Raw genomic sequence first — 21,610 nt, forward strand, 5'->3', positions numbered from 1 at the left:
CCATCGACTTCCACAAATCGATCATCAAATTCAAGAAATAAAGATCTTTCCTTATGTATTAATTTATATTTTAACGCAAATAATAAAATGACTAAAAGCCTTATTAATCAATTAGTCCGTAATTAGTTTAATAATTTTTAAAACGAAAATTTAAAATAAAAAGTTACAATCGATTGTTAAAGCCATCATAGTTGGTACTCGTTTCCCTCGCAAAGGTTACGATTCTGTCCATGCCGTAGTTTTTTACAGTACAGTTATCCACTTGATTTTTTGAGACTTTTTTCTTCGATGATTTTATATTTCATCTATTCACGCAAATGTAGGCTGCTCATGAAGATATTATGTTTAAAATTGATGATATTGATTTCGATATTGATTTTGATGAGGTGAGTATTCATTTTTACATTTTTATGATGAATCAAATTCGATGACAATAACAAAACTACGAAATGTATGTTTTATACACTCGGTAAAAAAGTCTCCGAACACATTCAATAGACTTTAAATTAAAATAATGGATTAAAACAATTTCTTGCAACTTTAAACTGTAATCAACAGCAAAAACCCTATAACATTTAACTGAATTTAACATGCACAAATTAACAATAGATAAAGTTAGAGATAGTAATAAGTATCAAGCAAATAAGTCTGAATACATTATTTTTCATTTGTTTATTTACTGCACATCTAAATTTTGACTCAGTAATCCGTAGGTCCACCCCTACTTTTATTACCACTAATAAACTGTTTTTCATTTATTTACTTATTTTTAATGTAGTTATCTGTATTGGACATAAGTCATTTACAGTTTGGCAAATAATTAAAAATATACAGTGCCGTTAACGCTAATTGACATGAAATGAGGAAACACAGTGGCTCTCCTCCAAAATTTGAATTTTTTTAAAATTTATTTTCACAGCAAGGTCGGTATGATGTCTCGTTTAAAGCTTTCATGTGTTGGCGGCAGTGACAAAATTATTGAAGATGGTATGCGTTGATACAATTTGCTTCTTTCAATACTTTGGCGACGTATGGTACCTTTAGATCGTGGTGAAGTATAGAGTGTCGAATATACCAAAGCACATTCGTGATAATCCGTAGAACTCGATTTTGGTGAACTTGGTGACGTTTTAAGTGAGAGTCACTTGCAGACCCCAGGAAAGGGGCAAATGGGATGAAGAAATGATAGGTATAACAATCTTTTGTTGAAGGGTGAAAATGAAGATCTCTGGTCAAGGACGGGCTTTAAAAGACTGGTTTGCCCCAAAAGTCATTTAATCAGATCGCTATGTTTTGAATACCTTAATCTTTTTTTCCAGTGTGTCACATAAATATTTGACAGTCAGCTTCAGGTACCTGAGCTGCATCCATGACTATCGGTATTGTTTAAAATCTGAGATAGGTGAATGCAACTAGGGTAGACTTGAGGGTTTTTTTCATTCATATGTCATTTTTGATTCCATTCAATAAGTTTGTTAAAATGATTTTGAAATGCTTATAAACTCTTAGACCATCTTTACCTCTACTTAGTGTAGCAAGATCGTCTGTAAACATGTTGTGGAAATAGCAAATGTAAAAGAATATATTTCCTTGCAGAACTCCAGCCCGAATACATCTTGTAGCTGTAGTGACGCCATCCTGTTTGATGCTAGAGTTAAGTTAGTTATAAGATATATAAGTTCTATTGGTCAGATATGATTTCTCAAGATGGTAGTAGGATTCTGGCAGCTCTTTCTTAATTTTGAATGGAAGTCCAGAGCATCACATCTTATCAAAAGAATTAGAAGAATCAAAAGAAATAGAGCTTGACAGGTTTTTTTTCCCCATATGTGTCAATTACTCTATGCAGTTGTTGGCATGAGTGCTGGGGACAGAAACCAAATTGAAAATCAGGAATTTTGTGTTAAAAATAGTGTAGAAGTTTCAGTCAGCATCATAAGTCTTTCAAAAAATTTGGAGAACAAATTTAATAGGCTGATGGGGTGGGTGGTAGCTTTTAGGATCCTTGGAAAATTTTGTATGTTTTTAATTAATACAGCTTGTAATAAGTAATAAGTAATAATAGTAATAATATATAATAATAGTATATTATATAATAATAATAGTATATATAATAATAGTAATTTTCGAGTGATTTACAGGAGTTACTGGGTCCCCAGTGTTTCTTTCGAAGAGCACTTTTCACCTTTCTCAAATTTATTGGAATTTATAATAAGATTTAGGCCTTTTCCCAAATTGTTATACCATTGAATGCCTGCTAATGTTTGAATGAGAGTTGCAAGATTTCTTTTTTCAGAAGTTTTTGAGGCTGCCGGAGCAGAAAAATGAAATGGAAGAAAATACAAATTGCGGGGTAATGAACTGCAATGTCTAAAATCGCAATTTAAATAAGAAAAATAGCTCCCTAAAAAAAATAAAAAAATAAAAAAAGAAGTGTTATTGTGTTTTGTTTCTTATTATTGTTATGTAGAATTAGTTTATGTATCATATTTGAATGGAAGAATAAAAGGATAAGGATGAGCCTATACTCATGCTGAGACTGTTGCTAGTCTGACTCCATTATTATTATTATTATTATTAGTCATACAAGCCTATGGGAAATGTTTAAATTATGGAACAAAAATTCACAATTCTAATTTATAATTTAAAATGAGATTTTTGCATACATTTGGCCTTCCAAATTAAGAATTTTAAAAAGAAAAAAAAAAGAAAAATTAAAGCTTGGATGGCAATAGGATAAATTAGTTTACGAGTGAATGTTTGGAGTCAGAGCTTTATAGCACTCAGAAGATATATAGCTAACCTAAGATAGAAGGTTTGGATGTTAGGACATGAAATGACTTTAGCCGTTAAAACGCCCTTAAAAATTAATAATAATAATAGTAATAATAAATAGATAATAAAGGTAATAAGTAATAACAGCTTCCAAGCCGGTGGGAAATAAGGAAGGCGAAGCTTTGAGTTATAAATTGATGTAAGAAGCACCAAAGTTCTGTCTGGTAAATTCTGAAGGAATGGTTGGGTTATAAAATCAGCATCAGGTGATTTTTTTCAAGAGTGAGTGGTTTATTCTTCATTTTCACCCTGATAAAAAATGTATAAAAGAAAGGAGAGCTGGAGTGGTTGAATTATAGATATTTCTACTTTTTTTTTGTTAATTGAAACTGTATTTTATTATGAGGTTAGGTGAAAACTGTTCAAAAAGTAAATCAGAAAAATATTTGCTTTTTCATTGGGGGAAGAAACCATCTGCCCAAATGTAGAAGTAAAGAATCATAAAGGTTTTTCACTGATAGAAATTTTTTTTTACTAATTCATGTCCGGGGATGTCCTAGTCCACTCCTGTAAAATCTCTTTTTTAAGGGAGTGGGTGGGTTATATAGGTGTATTATATAGTAGTCATTCTTGAATTTTCTGAGCCATGTGTTTGGGGTAGTTGTCTGGCTGGAAACGGAAAGTCATTTCTATACCCAATTTAATAGTGCTTTCCTTTAAAATAAGTTTTAGAACAAAAGTAGATACAAGATTCCATAGATTATGTGTAAATTGCCAACTACTCCTGTATAGTCCATGCAGCCCCACAATTCTTTCTTCCATCGGGCCCTGAGACGTTAAATTTGCTATCATTGATGAAATTAATAGTCTCCCACAATGTATCAGGCTTACTTAAATGCTCTTAAGCAAACTTTTTCTTTTTCTTGCTGCTAAGCTAGTTTATATAAAAATAGTAATATATTATTTAAAAAAAATTAGAATAACTGCAATTTAGGAGGCACTTGATGGTTTGTTGGTCATTTCTTTGAGAACGGGTATGCTTTTGGATGGTGTTTAATTTTTCTGGTAGGCTTAAACACGATCTGTTCTCAGCTCTTAACTAGGAGATGATATAATGATTTGTCGCTTTTGTACATTTCTAATTTCACGAATGATTTTTCTTCATTATGCATTATAACAATTAGTTCCAGAGTGGACTGTGGTATTTCGATATTGAAGGCTAATCTCATACTAAGAAAAACATGATAATATTAAGATAATAAGAATTAATAAAAGAATCAGGATGTAGGCAGTGAATTTTGGAAAACAAAAATGTTTGCTTAGGTGTTCAGAAACTTTTTTTGTCCCTAATTGTATTCATAGTTATTATGCAAACAAATTACAATTGGAAACAAACAATTCTATAATTTATTTTTTAATTATTCAGAAATCGTGAGATGCAATCTGGTGTGATGTAGATTTCAGAAAAATCATTTTTTTCATCGTACCAACGTTTTGATCTTTATTGAGATCATCTTCAGGGCTCAAAGTGTTTGTCTTCTGTGTAATTGTGCCATTCTTGCATGTCATGTTGAGGGTATCCCTATTTTTGTGTTAATGTCTTAATGTTTTTGATGCTAGTGGTGATTTCTAGGTTTAAAATGTTTCTTTTGAAATGTATTGTGGCTTTATGTATGTCGTTAATTCTGGTGTTTGGCTGTGTTAGTGTGGCATTTCTGAAGTTAAAATTTTTTTTGATGTGAGTAGGAAATACCTTGTGTTGTCTACATTTCAACAAAAAAGTTTTCTGGTTGATAGCCGATGCAAGTTTTTTCTCCTTGTTGGCGATGTCCTTCAGAATATTTTTAGCTTTGTGTCCATATGTAGTTGAAATTAGTTCATAGAATCCCATGTTCTTTGTTCTTCTCGTGTAGAAATGTGTGGTGGTTAGTGACCGTTAATCAATAATTATTCGGAGATCATGAGATGCGGTCTAGTGTGATGTAGGTTTCAGAAAAACATTTTCTTTATCGTACCAACGTTTCCATCTAAATTGCGATCACCTTCAGGGCTCAATAAAGATCAAAACATTGGCACGATAAAGAAAATGATTTTCTGAAACCTACATCACACCAGACCGCATCTCACGATCTTCGAATAATTATCGATTAACGGTCACTAACCACCACACATTTATTTTTTAATGTTCAAAAGCCTTTAAATAATATACTTAGATGTACAAAAAATAATGTTTTTATATCCAATGACTTATAATAAGAAATTTGGAGCTTGTATTTTAGGCAACCCATAGGTGTTCAGAGACTTTTTTGCTGTGTAAATAGATTTAACAGCCTCATACTTTTGGGCTAAATAAAACTTGGCTTACACCCCAAGGTTTTTAACGACCAACTTGTTAGAGAAATTTCTTTGTATACATTTATTTATGTAAAATAAGCAATACATCAACAACTTAGTAAATGAATTAAAAATTGAGGTTTAAAATTATATAGCCACATGAAGTGTATTGCATGTCAAATGATGCTAATAAGTCCTCCATTCAATGGAAATGAAGCCCCAGCCAGAGTACCATTCACATGTAACTTCACCGTTTTGAATTTTGTCCTACATTAAATGCAAGTAAGTTCTATTGAACTCAGACTTAAATTTGAAACTCAGAAGTATTTATCAGCTTACAGACCTCACCACATTTCTCTATACAAAATTATTCACACGAGTAAAAATTTATTAAATAAGACTACAGTATAAGCTCCATAATTTAATAAACTCAAATGATAAATTTGAATAAACCAGGTTAATATTTTGTTTTAAATCTGTAGTTTTGCATTAAAAAACTAATAACTAGTGAAAAGATTCATGTAAAAATGTTTGGTAATTGTTGGTATTTAAAGAAAAAGCTGTCATACTGTACTAATCCTAATGTCTAACTTAGCTACATGTACATATCTCTGCTGGCTAAAAAATTCTCCAAAGTTGTTTATGTTTATTCCGAAATCGTAAGCTGCGGTCTGGTGTGATGTAGGTTTCAGATGTAGGATTCAGTTATTTTCTTTATCGTGTCAACGTTTCAATCTTTATTGAGATCATCTTCAGGGCCTGGGATTTACAAACATTGTTTACATTTAACAAATACATGTAGGATGTGGAAAAAGTGATTTTATACAATGCAAAATATATTTTTTTATATTCGATGAAAGTATTTCTACTCACTCATAGTGTTTGTCTTCTGTGTAATTGTGCCATGCTTGCGTGTTGTGTTGAGAGTGCCAGTGCGATATTGATGTTTTACGTTTATATACGTTGGATTTTGGAGTGGTGGGGTTGTTTATATTTTGTATAATTTTGCTTGGGTATTAATTGTGATTATTATTCTTCCAGGATTTGGATGAGGAAAGTTTTAAAGGTGCCAGCGTAGCAAATAAAGCTGAAAGTTCAAAAAATAATCCCTGCGATTCTGAAAATAAACTAAATTCTACCTCACAAGTTAGTCCTGTCTGTAATGAGAGTTCATCTATTTTTAAACTTCCTACACAGAAAAGTGAAATTAGTCCGACATCTTTGAAAATCAATTCAGTTCCGATAAAACCATTCACACCAAAAAAGCCTTCTTTTTTAAATGTGAACCGTCACAATACTACCCCAGATAAATTAAATAACAGTTACATCAGCCTTGATGCTGCTGGTCCTTCGACTTCTACTCAATATTCGCCTCTAAGGAGGTCTACTTCGGAGGGCAAATTAGTGAATGATAATGCTGTCAAATCCAATTTGATGATAGATAGGCAAAATGCAAACTCAATCAGGCCTAAATTTGATGTTCTCCCATCGACATCTAAAGATGATAAAGTGGCCTTTTTGTCAAATTCACTTATTAAGCATAATGAACTAAAATGTGTGCCAAATAAAGATAATTCTAGTCATGCTGGTAAAATCAGTCTTGATTTACTGTGTGAGAGTAAGTTTAAAATAATTCCTTTTGTTCTAAATTTATTATTAATCTAAATATTTTTTTTTGTTTAAGAAAAATTATGCCAACCAACATATAGACAAACAGATAAAATAGTTAGGCAAAGAAAGTTCCCAGGACCTGCTGGCCTTCTTCCACAACGGGTAGGTCTTTGAGAAATTATTTCTTGGTTGAAGTAGTTATAAATTTATAATTGTTTGTCTATATACAACTTCAGATTTCAAATACTTCTTTAATTGCGACCGAGGATTTCCTGAATGAACTTGAAAATGAAACAAATAATAGAGAATATGAGGTAATATATTTGCCATTTTTCTATCAAAATCGTATTTTTGAAAATTTTTAATTTAGGAAAAAGAAGTCCTGTCACAACAAACAGGAAGTTTTTTTGAAAACAGCGACTCCTGGTTAGCTCTCCTCGAAGACTTGGGCCCTTGTGGATCACAATTGATGGGCTCTCTCAATCTCTCCTTATTTCCAAAAGTTTTGAAAAGAAACTTAAGAGGCTGTAAAATTCCTTTTTTGGCTGTGATGGTTATGAATGTTGATTGTACACTTCAGGACCCTTTTTTACAATTGAAAGATACCAGTGGTGTGTATCTAATATTTTAAGTTTGTGGCACTCGTGTAATGTATTACATGATTTTAAAGGCGAGATCCCTGCTATTCTTCATAGAGATGTCTGGGACAGTTGGAATTCTGAAATATGTCCAGGAAGCGTCTTAGTACTTAGAAATGTAGGTGTTATTAGCGCAGGCGTTTTGATTAGAAGATGTATATTGAACATTACGGAAAACAACATAACTGCAATTTATTACTCCAAGCCTGGTATTTATATAATATATTTTTGAAAAAAAATTATTTGTACTTTTAAATTTTTGTGTATCTGTTAAAACGTATATTTCAGAACATAAAAAAGTGCAATTGAAAATGTTGAGTCACTTACCAACCGTGGACGAAAGCTTGGAAATACTTCAGGAATGGAAGAAAATAATGGAGAATGTTCCTACCACTCCGATAAGGTAAGTTATATAAATTTATATGTAAAAAAAGAATAAAATAATGATATTGAATTTTTGTAGAAGACCTGGGGTAAATTCTAATACTGTTCCGCTTTTCAACCATTTTCCCCTTGATAATTTTGGAGAGCCTCCTGAAAAAAAGATCTGTAGCTCCCTACCCCCCCAAGGGAAAGTTGTCAATCCGAATCCATTCAAATTGGGTGATAATGCACTTGTTGATTCATTTTTGGAAGGCCTTGATACAAATGAACTTTTCTGTGATTTTTAAATGACATTTATATAATATGTGTACATATTTAATAAACTATATTTCGATATATAGGAAATAATATTTTCGCTGTATTTAAATTAAACTAATTTATTATAAATACGAATTTTAATTTGTTAATTCATTATTTTATTTAAAAAAACCTTTTATTTGACTTACTTCACAAGCGTATTCTAATATTTTAAAAATATTAGATATTCTTCTTTTCTTTCCTGATTTTTGATGATCTCTTTTCTTCCAATTAAATTAATTCAATTCATGTCAAGGAATTGTGCAAAAAAGAATTGCTCGAATGTATAAAAAATGAAAACTTCTTAAATACAACTTATATTTTCCTTAAAAGTCTAATATTTACATATTTTAAAAAATACAAGTTACCACAATGACACAACATTGAAATTTGACTTTTGTACAAATAATAATAATAATAATAATAAATGACACACGGAAAACACGAAACTTTCAGACACTCGGTTCTTTCGAACAAAAATGTTTACGTCTTTGATTTAGCACAGCATAAAAAAAAATCATACTTAATTGATACATGAACAGTCAATTGGCACGGTTTCAAACTAATATTGTGTGGCATTTACTTTTTGGCGAGCAATGGGTCAAATCCTTCTGCTGTTCCATGGAAGTGGTTGTTATGTCCGAAATCAGCCCATTTTGAAAGGTCTATCGATGGAAGTACACCACTCTTGCAAGGTACTCTTGGGTTTCTAAGCAAAAACAGATTTTAGAGGCAATTTCAAGGTAATTAACAAAAAATACTTACATTTCATGATCTGGCAGGACCATAGGATAGACTTGAAGTGTGTCAATTAAATCTGTATTGTCACATATTACTCTTGACAATTTTATTTTACGAATTTCTTGCAATTGTTCTGAAAAATTAAACATTTAGTTTAAATAATTTAACAGCCGATGAATCAATTTTGATAATACCTGGCGTAAAGGAAGATGGTTGGTTCGGCAGTTCATACCAAAACCTGTCACCTCTCCTTGCATAACTGAATTGGGTAGCAATTATGCAACTAAAAGTTGGTCCAATCATCGAACCAGGTAGAGGTCTCTCAGAAACTCCTCCTGACCATAAATCGACATCAGATGGATGCCTGAAAATGTTATAAAGAAAAATTAAACAAATTTTGTCTTAAAATTTATATGCTCAGTTATTAAAACTGACTCGAATATTGTAGTATATCTGCTGATCGTTGAGTTTGACATGGCACCAAATAGGGCTTCAAAACTGTGCGCTTCTGGCAAACCGCAGAACTTTCTGTTTTAACGAATCATCCGTTATTTTGTTGAAATTTTCTAAACATTTAATGTAAATAAAATTTACCTGAATTCCATGTATCCAGGGATGCCAAAATCCCTGCCTCTTTGCATGTTGAAAGCTACTAAATCAAGACCAAAATGGTTTCCTGGTTTCTTGAATAAATTATTCGTCACCTTAAATCAACAATTTAATTATTTACACATTCTTTAATCACTTTATTATTCATAAAACTGCTATTTAAAAGGTGAACATTTCAAATTACCTCTTGTGTCACAGAGTCGTCCATTGCTTGAGCTACTTGGTTCATCAGCCCCATGAAATACTCATCAAATACACCTGCACGGTATAAATCATATGGCCTTCTAATTAGATCAGAAAGTCGCTTTGAGGCAATAAATTTGTGCGCCTTGCTCCATCGTTCGACTGCAGTTGGTAGGAGTGTATGCCCAAATCTAAATGCAGCTGCGGAAAATGCATCAATGACATTGGGATTCACTTCTGGATCATAACCATCCCAATAGCCCTGAAAACAATATTTAAATTTTTCAATTTATTTTATTTAAATTATGACTTGATTAATTTAAGAATTACCTCCTTCTGCAATAGTAGACCAAATTTATCCATCACCTCTTTTCCTAGAAGTATAGGAAGAAATTCATTATACGTTATATGTTGGATTTCAGCAATTACTATCCTTCTAGCTTCCTGTAAAATGTAATAAAAAAATTTGTAAGATCAAAATTTGAATTAAATCATCTAAGAATTTACCTGATAAAGCGTTTCATCATCCCAATGTGGGTTTATCTGAGACAGTGCATGAGCTAGCCTGTTGTGTTCTCGAGCCATAAGTGTGTGCATGCATGTCAGAACCAGTTGTTCGTTCACTCGAATTTCTCCTGCTTCAAAACAGAACTGCGATCGGTTCGTTCTCGTGCAGCCTTCATCCGGGATATCCAATTTGAGAGGGAGCAGATCTTTAAGGCCATATTCAGCAAAAACTGGGTTCATTCTGAGGGTTCCTCCATATCCTGACCGCAAGTGCCTAACATTTTTCTGGCGTTAGTAAATGCGCACTTATTTCATTAATGATATATATTACCTTGCGAATGTTTCTGTAATACCATAAACAGTATTTGCATCAATGACACCAGTTAAACGATTGAATGGAGTTCTAGAGCCTAAAATCGGTTTAAGATAAATAAATGCATCTTCTCATTTAATTAGGAGTTTATTCTAAAGAAATATTTATTTAGAAATCGTGAGATGAAGTCTGGTGTGATGTAGGTTTCAGAAAAACATTTTCTTTATCGGGCCAACGTTTCGACCTTTATTGAGATCATCTTCAGAGCCTGGGATTTACAAACATTGTTTACATTTAATAAATACTTTTTGGATTGGAAAAGTGAATTTATACAATGCAAAATATATTTTTTATATATTCAATCAAAGTATTTCTACTCACTCAAAGAGTTTGTCTTCTGTGTAAGAGAGTAGAAATACTTTGATTGAATATATAAAAAATATATTTTGCATTGTATAAATTCACTTTTCTACATCCCAAATGTATTTATTAAATGTAAACAATGTTTGTAAATCCCAGGCCCTGAAGATGATCTCAATAAAGATCGAAACGTTGGCATGACAAAGAAAATGTTTTTCTGAAACCTACATCACACCTCATTTAACACGCATCTCACGATTTCTAAATAATTATCGATTAACGGTCACTAATCACCACACATTTCTAAAGAAATATATTTTTAAACTTGAAATTTTAGTTGTGATTTTTTAGGTATTTACACTAGATCTAATTTTAGTAATTCATAGTTATATTTACATTATAATTATTTTACCTAATCTACAGCCTGGTCTTACTGATGGGAAACCTCTGACAAAATCCTGGCATTTTTGCCCGTATTTATGGTAATAATAGTCATCTTCGGGTATTTCAATTTCCATACAGTATGGGTTCTTGAGATGTGGAGGACGCCTGCAGCATTCTTCTGGTTCGTTCTTATTCACAGGATCTAAAATCGAACAGACGGTGAGAAATTTTTATTTTTCGCGTAAGTGTTTAACAAACCTTCAGGAGTAGCAGTCAGAGTGAAATCATGATCGAGAAACTGGCCCCAAGCTACAATCATTACGGTCCCTGCGTGTTCATGGTAGCCTTCGTCAGGATGCATAGTTCTAGATACAACCCTAGCCCTGGGAAGCTGTTTTCCAGTCACACTGATCCTGGGAGCTGTTATTCCATCGGAGAACAACGGTCCAATCAGCCTGTTTAAAAGAAAAACCCGTAACAATTACATCGAATCACATTTAATCGCCAATGGATTTTATTTACCTTGTAAACGGTGTTTGTGTCGCACCCCATGTCGGGTGTTTCAAATTGGTACACAGTCCGTCATACCTCCTGTATTTACCTGGTCTGCACTCGACGTTAGCAAGGAAAGGGGGACATACTTCTCGAATCAAAGTTTTCGATGTGTCAATCAAAGGTAGCCCCTTTTCAATTTCCTCATAAGTCAGCCCATAACTATGGATAAATTAATGTAAGATATACGTTTTCCCAAGGAGATCGTATTTCTGCTTTTAGCAAGCCGTGAGAATGAAATTATTCTCCAGTAAAAATATGCTGACGGACTATACATTTTGAGATTGAACTTGACTATCTCGTCCGTGGTGCTTTTAGTATCATGAAAAACATTTTCGAGCAGAAATTAGTATTTTTTCTTTTGTTAAATACAACGTTTAGAAAGTTATCTCGGGCGTTTGTCGAATCGTAATTTGAGTTGTGATGCCAAATTATTCGATAGGAAAAACCGCTTTGCGTATTCAACTTAAGAAGCATTCAGAGAAAGAGTGAAAGCCATTTTCAGCATTAATTTTTTCCCTGGAAGTTTCCCCTCATGGTACAATTTAGTTAATTATTTGTACAAATGAAATTATAGACCGGCAAATTTAAAGAATGTTTTGGTATGGAAAATAAGGGCGACTCTTCCTTAATTGGTCTTCAGACAACTTTCGTTCCGCTAATTTTTTCTCTAGAGCGATTTTCGGAGCACCGGTTTTACTCTTGCTGGCAAGTGGCTTATCGATAAAAACAGCTTTTTGCTCCGTTACGTGCTACATCTTCGACGTTTAACAGGTCTCGATCAAATAGTTACAACTTACTTTTTCGCCAGTTGAATTGATATATCCAAGAGTAGTTCTCCTACAGTTGCAACATCATGTGCGCTCCACTCTCCTTTCGGAGTTGATACGTCTGGAAACAGTTTCATTTCACATTAAATAAAGGTAACAAAAAACATTTAATTTTAGATCGATATATGCAATGAAAAAAAAAATCTATGAAAAGTGATTACCAACTCTAATCCTACCTAATCTAACAAGTTACAGCAGTCAGTTAAAATGGGGAAAGCGGTTGTCTTGTACACAGGAAAGCAATTTAACAGTCATAAAAGTGAAACTGTGCTGGGTGGTGAGCGAATTGATGAATAATCGCCAGATCAAGATTGTTATCTTAGTCCGCCTAGTTTCCCTGCTAGCCTTCAGTGTCCATGTGGCATGCCTTTGCCTACATTAAAACCCTGACTGTGCCATTTTACAAGCTGGTGCGTGTTCTTGCATTGCAATTTAAAAAAAGTTTAATTTTTTGGAAGTTTTCAACAAACAGTAAAAAGCTTGCATAAATTGCTACGATTGTTGATGACGTTTAGAGTGAGATTGATTAATACTCTAATATATATTATGTGTTTAAGTTTAGCATATGGGTTTTTAAATTTTGCTCTTTAAGTATACCGTTTTGATAAATTTACTTGAAGGATCGACACTTTTAAAGATACTTCACATAACCTGCTAAGTGTGTAAGTATCCAGGGTGCACTTTAGTGGAAAGTACTAAAATCAGAGACTTTACTATTTTACGGGTTAGCCAGGATTTATCTTTTTCCTCAGGGACAACTGCATCGGATGGTTAAAGAAAGACGTCCTACGTCTAGAAAGTTCGCGGTAGACGGCGTGAAAATTGGTGACCCCTAACTGGTGCAACCTTGAATGAGATCGAGGACAGATTTTTTTCCAGGAAAAACACGACAAAAACCCTTGTGCTGATGCAGTTTCTCGACTTGCATATCCTACGCAAGAAAGTAGAGAAATATTGAAGAAAGAATTGCAGCAGACCTTTGAGTTAACTGAGTTCGAGACTGGCAACCATAATTTGAAACGTTTTTTCTTTTGCTATAATTTAACTTCTAATTTAACTAATTTATCTATTTTACAATTACGTTGAATGTAAAAAGTACTTTCTGTTTAAAGATTAAAAAGAATTACGGTTAATTAAGGTTTTTAGTTTAAATAAAAAAGTCAATGGCACGAGCGGGATTCGAACCCACAATCTTTGGCTAGATACGCTTCTGCTCTACCACTTGAGCTATCGTGACCTCGATCCACTCGGACACCAACTTCCCATCTCAACCGCACCTTTTTGAATTTTCCCTCCTTTTTGCCATTTTTCAATCTCATTGTTTTATCTCAACTAAAAACCTTAATTAAACGTAATATATTAATTGATCAAGTGGACCACGAAATTAGGGAATTAAAAAGAATGTTAATTAAATATTCTTTTTGTATAAGTCTTGGTTGAGATGAAAAAGTTAAGTGTCACCAGTCGAGGGTCGTCGGTTCGAATCCCGCTCGTGACACTGTCTTTTTCATCTCAACCAAGACCTTACATAAAAAGAATAATTATTTGAAATATATAATTTGGTCAATTGACCAAGTTACTTTTTCAATTAATTATTCTTTTTTGTGGAAACCAAGTTACTTTTTTCAATTAATTATTCTTTTTTGTTTAAACCAAGTTACTTCTTTCAATTAATTATTATTTTTTGTGGAAACCAAGTTACTTTTTCCATTAATTCTTCTTTTTTGGTAAACCAAGTTACTTTTTTCAATTAATTATTCTTTTTTGTGTAAACCAAGTTACTTTTTTCAATTAATTATTCTTTTTTGTGTAAACCAAGTTACTTTTTTCAATTAATTATTATTTTTTGTGTAAACCAAGTTACTTTTTTCAATTAATTATTATTTTTTGTGTAAACCAAGTTACTTTTTTCAGTTAATTATTATTTTTTGTGTAAACCAAGTTACTTTTTTCAATTAATTATTCTTTTTTGTGTAAACCAAGTTACTTCTAGAAAAATAGAATTAGCTATGCTTCTTTGTCAGGAAAATGTGTGGTGCCGTTCAAAGAAAAACAGTATTCTGGGGATTTGGCCACGTTTTGAAGAAAGGATAAAATCTTCATCTTCATAACACTTAATAACTTATAGTTTGTAGTTAGGTGTTGTTACATTGCCTCTTTCATTTTGGGAAGACGCTCTTCGTATTAATTGTAATAGACGTTCTATGTCGAAAGTGAAGTTATTCTTACGAAGTTGTTGTTCCTCGTTTTACTTACGTATTCTCTTCCTGGCTTCGATATAGGCGTGGTTTACAGCGTCGTACGTGATGCATGTACCAGGACCTCCGTGCCCCCTGAAACATGAGAAATGTTCAGTTTAGTTGAGAACAATTCTAGACCCTGGAATCTGGATAGGGTATGAAATGTGAGGTGGGAAGAATAGAAAGCTCTAATTGCTTCCCCATTTTTTCCGTTTGTAACTTATTATAGCATCGTGTGTTGTTTCGTAACGGATTTAAAAGATTCGTATCTTAATTTTACCTTAGGCTGTGTTCCTACCCTTCAAAAACTGTTATTTGCTAGATGTAAGAGAGATGGCGGATTTTTTAAATTGTTTTGTTGTTTATGGAGTTGTTCGTCTGAATAAATAAATCAAACTTGGCAAACGTCGGGCAACACCATAATTCCACCTTCTAAAAAATCTGTGCTTATTTTTGAAATACTCTTTATATAGGGCATTTTATCTTAAAGCTGCATTTAGTACATAGTAAAATTTTCTCCAATCGCACCAATAAAATCTTCGGGTTCATCTTACTTAGAATACATAAATGCACGTTTATTTGGCGTTCTTCGTGATCCTTGCTTAATTGTATCATAAGTATTTAAAGAAAATTAAGTCATTCTATTAGAGATTTGAAATCAAATCAATTAAAAAAAGGTCTTAAATTTTAGTTAACCCAACGAAAACTATTGATTGGTGTATCGATAGTCAATACGTAATCAAGTTGGTTAAAGCTGTCTTGTTCATTGACTTCTTACTAAAATTTAGAAAACAACGTCATCAACATCATCATCTGTCTTTAAAAGCAATCTACAAAGCCAAACATGTAAATTTGGAAGGTTCAAGATCTAGGCCTTTGATTGGTTTTGTGAAGCAAGCTTGGAACCCTACAGATTTGAGCTGACAGAAGAATTTAATTACTGAAATAGTATATATTTTCTTTTCATTTTTCTCTTTTCTCTTTCTTTAACACGGCGACCTACGGCAGACGGATTTTTCTATTATCTATTTACTGTTAAAATTTTCTACACTATAAGTTATGGAACGGAAGAATATTGATTAGATCAGCCTTCTAAAACGTTTCTGCGAATGAAAAAACTACTTAATTAATTATACACAAATTTTTTCGAAATGAAAAATTTGTGTCACAGGCGGGATTCGAACCCAAGACTTTCTGCTATGGTACACAGTCCCGCTAATGTAGTACAATCGTTAATAAAAAAGTGTTTCTATATGAAGCCGTAATTTGCTTACAATTGGAATAAAATCGGGGAGTCGAAACGAGAATTTTGTGGCTTGGGCGATCAAAGTGGTAGAGCACCGGCGTATTTAGCCGAAAATCGTGGGTTCGAATCCCGCCTGTGACACAAATTTTTCATTTCGAAAAAATTGTGTTTAATTAATTGAGTATTTATATAATTAAGTAGAAGCTGATAAAATAATTAAAAATTTAGAAAAAACTACTGTTTATTTTGATAACAACACCATCATTGAGATCTGTTTGGTCATAAAAAATCAGAGGCAAATTCGACCAGTCTTTGGTCGAACATAGGCAAAATGCGTTAGACCTAACATTGAAATGGTGCAGGATGAGTATATAATATAAACCCCTCAAAGGTTACATTGTTCCATCCACCGGGAAAAATAAGCTCAATCTAACAGCTATCACCCTGCAAAACCAGTAATAAGGCTGAAGTTACATACCTAGGAATAGTTAACTACCAAAGGTATGGAATGCTCATTTCAAGAGAACATACTATAAAGCACCAAAGGACACTGGATATACCGAAGGCTCTGTGGAAGAACTTGGGGACCAAATCCTAACATCACCTTACGGTCCTATCTTATGGTTCTCAGACCTATGATTACCTATGCAAGTTATGGTGGGCAAAAATCCGAAGAATCCCATACCTTAGCATTACTGGTAATATTGAAACGATACCCACAGCCGGAATCTACTCAAACTGCCACCCTTACGTGATAATGATGGCGGCGATAAAAGAACTGAGAAATCATTGGATAGTGTAAAACTGTAAATACTTCAGCATTGTGCCAGTGAGACATACGATCTGAGGAAGGAGGTGATCCGATGGAGCGAGGTCGGGGCTATTTCCAAGATGAGAGATGTAAGATTTTTAATTTTTCAGTTGGTCTGACGTGAAATACGTAGGATGTTCTTGAGCTTCCACAGCAGCCCAGAGTGCCATTCCATATCTAAGTAATTTTTAGGTCAATATGATTTCGACTAGTAGCGTAGACGGGTACAACTGCTTGCGTTGGTGAGAATATTAATTACTTAACGCTTGTGAACGGGTCACGATTCTGTTACGCTTAGGAAATAAATTTAGACACATACATGACCACATTGTATAAAAATAACATTGTATATTTGATTATCAATCAAGTACATATGGTGGCAAAACGTCTAAAGTGGACAGTGAGAGGGACCATAGAAGATCAATTTCGATCAAACGGAACAAGAAGTTTTTATATTGGAAATTGTAGTTCGGCATTTTATTGGTGTGGGAAAAAATGCGATAAGAAAACATTTCTGTCCGGATTGAATGACAGCACGATAAAGGAAAGTGGCGACCGGTGTTTCGTCTGTGAAGGAAGAGATTCTGTAGTGGGGATTTGGAGTACGGGACGTCCTCGACAAGGCTGCCTTTACTCCTACTTTCTCGGCGTACCAAGGTCTCCCTTTCACGCAGGGTACATCCATAAAGTCTTGTGTCGGTAATTCGCGTTTTTCCGCATCACGAATTTGCCACTCGGCTCTTGTAAATCTGGTACGCCAATATTACAAGTTCCGGTACGAAAGAAAACGGACGTTTCGCTAACAAACGGGTTGATTCAAATCTACCAAGGAAATAATAGGGTCAGATTGTTTTTTTTTTTTTTTTTTCCCCAAGGAAATGTATCAACTAGCAATTACTTTGCCCTTTCAGCCTCTAGGCAGTCTTACAGAATACAATGCAACCGATATCCACGAGAACCGAATGTCTTAAGTCTTAAGCACTTGGTAAAAGACAAACGGCATTAGCAAAAACTCTGGACGTATCAATCAGGTTCGAACTTCTTCTAACATTTTACATTAATTTTTTATGGAGACTCGAACCTAATAGTCCTTCAATCATTTTGGTCTGCCTCTCCTAGCTGGGTTGGTCCATAAGTCGTGTTTAGGGTTTTCATCATCTTCAGGTTTGTAAGTTATTTGTATTTCTTATAAAACCAAACATAAACTGTTCTTATACAAACTATCTAAGTACGGAAAAGAAAAATGAAATAAACAGACGATACCACAATGTTCGGAAACGACAAAATTACATGAATTGTCATAATTTGGTCGTTTGCGATGCAATATTAACTTTCAGCATTTTAAGCAAGAAAGCAGCAATCAACCGGTGAATGATATCATGAAGCATGTAACAAAGAAAGCTAGTAAACTTCAAAATTAACAAAAAGAACGAAGTAAGGCCAAAGCAGCAGGATATGCAGACCGAATTAATTGGAAACGACCAGATTGCCAGAATTTATATTGTTTGGTCGTTTCAGATTATTAGGTGCTTATAAGAGTTAATTAATTTTCAGATCAAGCAAGAAGGCAGCAATGATATGATAATGACAAATGATATGATAAAGCAACAAAGTATAACAAGAAAGTAAGTAAGAAAGTATAACAACAAAGTAACAAAGTATGCCGGCAAACTTAAAAATTATATATATAAAACGAAATAAGACCAAAACAGGATAGGCAAACCAAAATGATAGGAAATAACCAAATTACAAGCGTTGATATTTTTACCAAAGTTGATTAACTTTCAACTTTTTCAACAAGAAACAGCAATTAACCGGCAAATGATTTGTTAAAGCATGTACTAAAGTATGCTAGTAAACTTAAAAATTATCAAAAAGAACGAAATAAGACCAAAACAGCCTGAATAGGCAAACCAAAATGATGGGAAATGTCCAAATTATAAGAGTTGATATTTTTTGAGTTTCCGATTATTACGAGTTTACCAAAGTTGACTAACTTTCAACATTTTAAACAAGAAACAGCAATTAACTGCAAAATAATTTGATAAAGCATGCAACAAAATAAGATAACAAATGGCAAAAAGGAGGGTAAATTGAAAAAGGAGGGGTTGAGGTTGGAAGTTAGTGTCCGAGTGGATCAAGGTCACGATAGCTCAAAGAGGTAGAGCAGCGGCGTATCTAGCCGAAGGTCGTGGGTTCGAATCCCGCTCGTGCCATTGACTTTTTTATCTCGACTAAAAACCTTAATTAATTGTAATATATTAATTGGTCAAGCGGACCACGAAATTAGTGAATTTAAGATAATAAACTTAAAAATTATCGAAACGAACGAAATAAGACCAAAACAGGCAGACCAAAAGGATGGGAAATGACCTAATGTTCATTTTTAGTATCAAGAATAACCGTGACATTATTAGATGAAGTATTATTAAAAAATCAAAACTGGAAATTAGTATATTACTCCAGGAAGGTAGACCATGTTATCCGATTATCAAACCACTTCGTTCACGTAAAGACCCAAAATAGCGAGGATAAACATGCCAAAATCTGAATCGATATAGTTTTATAGGATACAAGAGTTTATTAAATTTCATCTTTGTAAGCAAGAAGGCAACAATTAATCTAGCATTGATAAGAGACAGCTTGTCACAAAGTTGGCCAGTAAATTTAAAAATAAAAATAATAGCCAGCATAGTCAGGATGTCATAATACGTCATAAATAGGATATGATGTCATAAAGTAAGCTAATGAACATAAAAAATAACAGAAGAATGAGAAATGTCAAAACAGCCAAAGACATGGAAAATGACAAAATTTCAGGTTCATATCCCCAAACCACACGGAGGAACCTAATAATCTAGCAATACATTTTCGATACAGTAAAATAGACAGTTCTAATACCCGAGAAATTTATAAGTTATAAACTAACTTTCATAAATTTAAAATTAGTTGTAATTAACAAATTAACATAATTAGTTCAAATATTATTAAAAATCAAGCATATTGCGCTGTACATAGACGGTAGAAATTGGAGGAGAAATTGTCATCGGAATACTTAATCCACAAGCGATTCGGGATCATCGAATTAATCCAACTTTAATTTTTACATTCACTTAGCTACCACTTGAGCTATCGTGACCTCGATCCACTCGGACACCAACTTTCCATCTCTTGAAAAATAGCAAAAAGGAGGGAAAATTGAAAAGGTGGGGTTGAGATGGGAAGTTGGTGTCCGAGTGGATCGAGGTCACGATAGCTCAAGTGGTAGAGCAGCGGCGTATCTAGCCGAAGATCGTGGGTTCGAATCCCGCTCGGGCCATTGACTTTTTTATCTCAACTAAAAACCTTAATTAATTTTAATTTTTACGTAAATAGCATCAAATTGAAAGTTAGACCAATTTCAAATATTGCGATATCACCACAATAAAGTGGCTTAATAGTCATTTCTTGGGTCGTCGGTGGCCGCAATGGTTTTAGGCGTTGACACAGCGCTCATCACTGCAAGGTAAAGGTCCCGAGTTCGAATCCAGCGGCCCTGAATGCGAACCCGACATACTTACAACTGTTTTTTTTTTCAAAAACACTGACACCCTGAGGGTTTATATGACCTCTGCTGAGAACCCTCGTCAAAAAAGTCATTTCTTCGAGAAACGAGTAAAAGAAGACTTATTGTATCATGTATGAGAGATAAGTTACAATCCCTAAACATATCGCTCAGCAGCAGCTTGATAGATTTAAATTATAAATTCAATTTCCATCACTATTCTGGAAAATTTTATCACATGGCGATTTGTTTCATATACTTTTAAGAAAAAAAAACCATATATAAAGGCACCTATTTGTTAGAAACTCCGAATTTCTCCTGCAATTTATGTGTTTGGCATAAAAAACACATTTGAATAATTTAAATTAAATATTCACGGATATCTAGTATCGTTTTCAGACGTCATTGCCGTGTACGCCTAAAGTTTAAAGAATGAAAGTTTCGTGTGAAAGGGGCGTCATTCCGACATGTACATTATGGGAAGCGATTCGGCGATTAAGACGGTTTGGCAACAAAAGCACGCTACCGGTTCGCTGACGTCTTTGTAGTGAAAGTAACATCATGATTTGATAGGGGACGGGCTCAGCTCAGATGTAATAAAACTAACCAGTAAATAGATCAAAACAGAAGCCCGTCGTCGCATCGTGTACGAATTTTTTCTAAGGAATTTTGACAGTTTTCCAAATTCATATAGGTTGGATGTTCCATCATAGTCTATCTGTTCATACAATGTAACGATTTGTCAAATGGCAGATTCCATATTGTAAAGTTTGCCGGTCGATCAGTTGGCATGAAAATTTATCTCGAGGTTTGTTGAGATAACCATCTTGGCCCGCCTGCTCTCGCTATTTATCTCAAAACCGCGAACGTGTACTTCATTCTGGCAATGCTTATTCAAACATATATGCAACAGATATGCTGCAAATTAATGAAACTTGTATTTCTAAATCATCTTTGGCCATATGATTTTTTTTTTTTTTTTATTGGCCATATGATCTTGCATATTAGCCATAGTACGAATTCAATTGGTGTGTTCAATTTGGGGGTTATCGGGAAAAAAGGGCCAGAGGCGACGGTGGGAATCGAACCCACGACCGCGGCGTGAGAGTCTCTCATGCTAACCACTCGGCTACCGCGGTATGATTTTACAAATCACGAATAGTAAACTTAAATTTCATTACTTACTTCTGATTGATTCCGATTGATGAATGTCGCTGTTATTTTTGATTTGTTTTTGAAAATATGATTGTC

General features: G+C 33.7%; 2 protein-coding genes across 2 annotated transcripts in view; one reads left to right on the top strand and one right to left on the bottom strand.

Annotated features, from left to right (window-relative positions):
- The first annotated feature begins 207 nt into the window (after positions 1-207).
- On the top strand, positions 208-8,111 carry LOC106662373. The gene is made up of 8 exons (XM_014386432.2): positions 208-386; positions 6,151-6,727; positions 6,794-6,882; positions 6,957-7,034; positions 7,091-7,331; positions 7,391-7,567; positions 7,647-7,761; positions 7,822-8,111. Exons 1-8 carry the CDS (start codon positions 342-344, stop codon positions 8,027-8,029), a joined length of 1,530 nt encoding a protein of 509 aa, XP_014241918.1. The 5' UTR covers positions 208-341; the 3' UTR covers positions 8,030-8,111.
- Positions 8,112-8,333: 222 nt separating this feature from the next.
- The window catches only part of LOC106662344 (peroxidase-like), an 83,339-nt gene continuing 70,062 nt past the window's right edge, over positions 8,334-21,610 (bottom strand). Inside the window, exons 3-16 of the mRNA XM_014386380.2 lie at positions 14,775-14,851; positions 12,489-12,579; positions 11,659-11,850; positions 11,395-11,591; positions 11,165-11,338; positions 10,411-10,489; positions 10,080-10,353; positions 9,903-10,016; positions 9,574-9,834; positions 9,375-9,484; positions 9,216-9,308; positions 8,975-9,144; positions 8,805-8,913; positions 8,334-8,748 (exon numbers count right to left, since the gene is read on the bottom strand). Of these exons, the coding sequence (XP_014241866.1) occupies positions 8,619-8,748; positions 8,805-8,913; positions 8,975-9,144; positions 9,216-9,308; positions 9,375-9,484; positions 9,574-9,834; positions 9,903-10,016; positions 10,080-10,353; positions 10,411-10,489; positions 11,165-11,338; positions 11,395-11,591; positions 11,659-11,850; positions 12,489-12,579; positions 14,775-14,851 (2,071 nt within the window). The 3' untranslated portion in view covers positions 8,334-8,618. The remainder of the gene's footprint in view (positions 8,749-8,804; positions 8,914-8,974; positions 9,145-9,215; positions 9,309-9,374; positions 9,485-9,573; positions 9,835-9,902; positions 10,017-10,079; positions 10,354-10,410; positions 10,490-11,164; positions 11,339-11,394; positions 11,592-11,658; positions 11,851-12,488; positions 12,580-14,774; positions 14,852-21,610) is intronic.

This window comes from Cimex lectularius, unplaced genomic scaffold (assembly GCF_000648675.2).
Source record: "Cimex lectularius strain Harlan isolate CLEC.00 unplaced genomic scaffold, Clec_2.1 scaffold19, whole genome shotgun sequence".
In the NCBI taxonomy this organism is placed as follows: domain Eukaryota; kingdom Metazoa; phylum Arthropoda; class Insecta; order Hemiptera; family Cimicidae; genus Cimex; species Cimex lectularius.

What these genes read in the sequence shown, in the direction of transcription:
- LOC106662373 (XM_014386432.2), top strand. Translation starts at nt 342, where the DNA reads ATGTTTAAAATTGATGATATTGATTTCGATATTGATTTTGATGAG. An exon ending in TCGATATTGATTTTGATGAG is followed by an intron (nt 387 to 6,150) that starts GTGAGTATTCAT and finishes TTATTCTTCCAG; the next exon opens with GATTTGGATGAGGAAAGTTT. An exon ending in CTGGCCTTCTTCCACAACGG is followed by an intron (nt 6,883 to 6,956) that starts GTAGGTCTTTGA and finishes ATACAACTTCAG; the next exon opens with ATTTCAAATACTTCTTTAAT.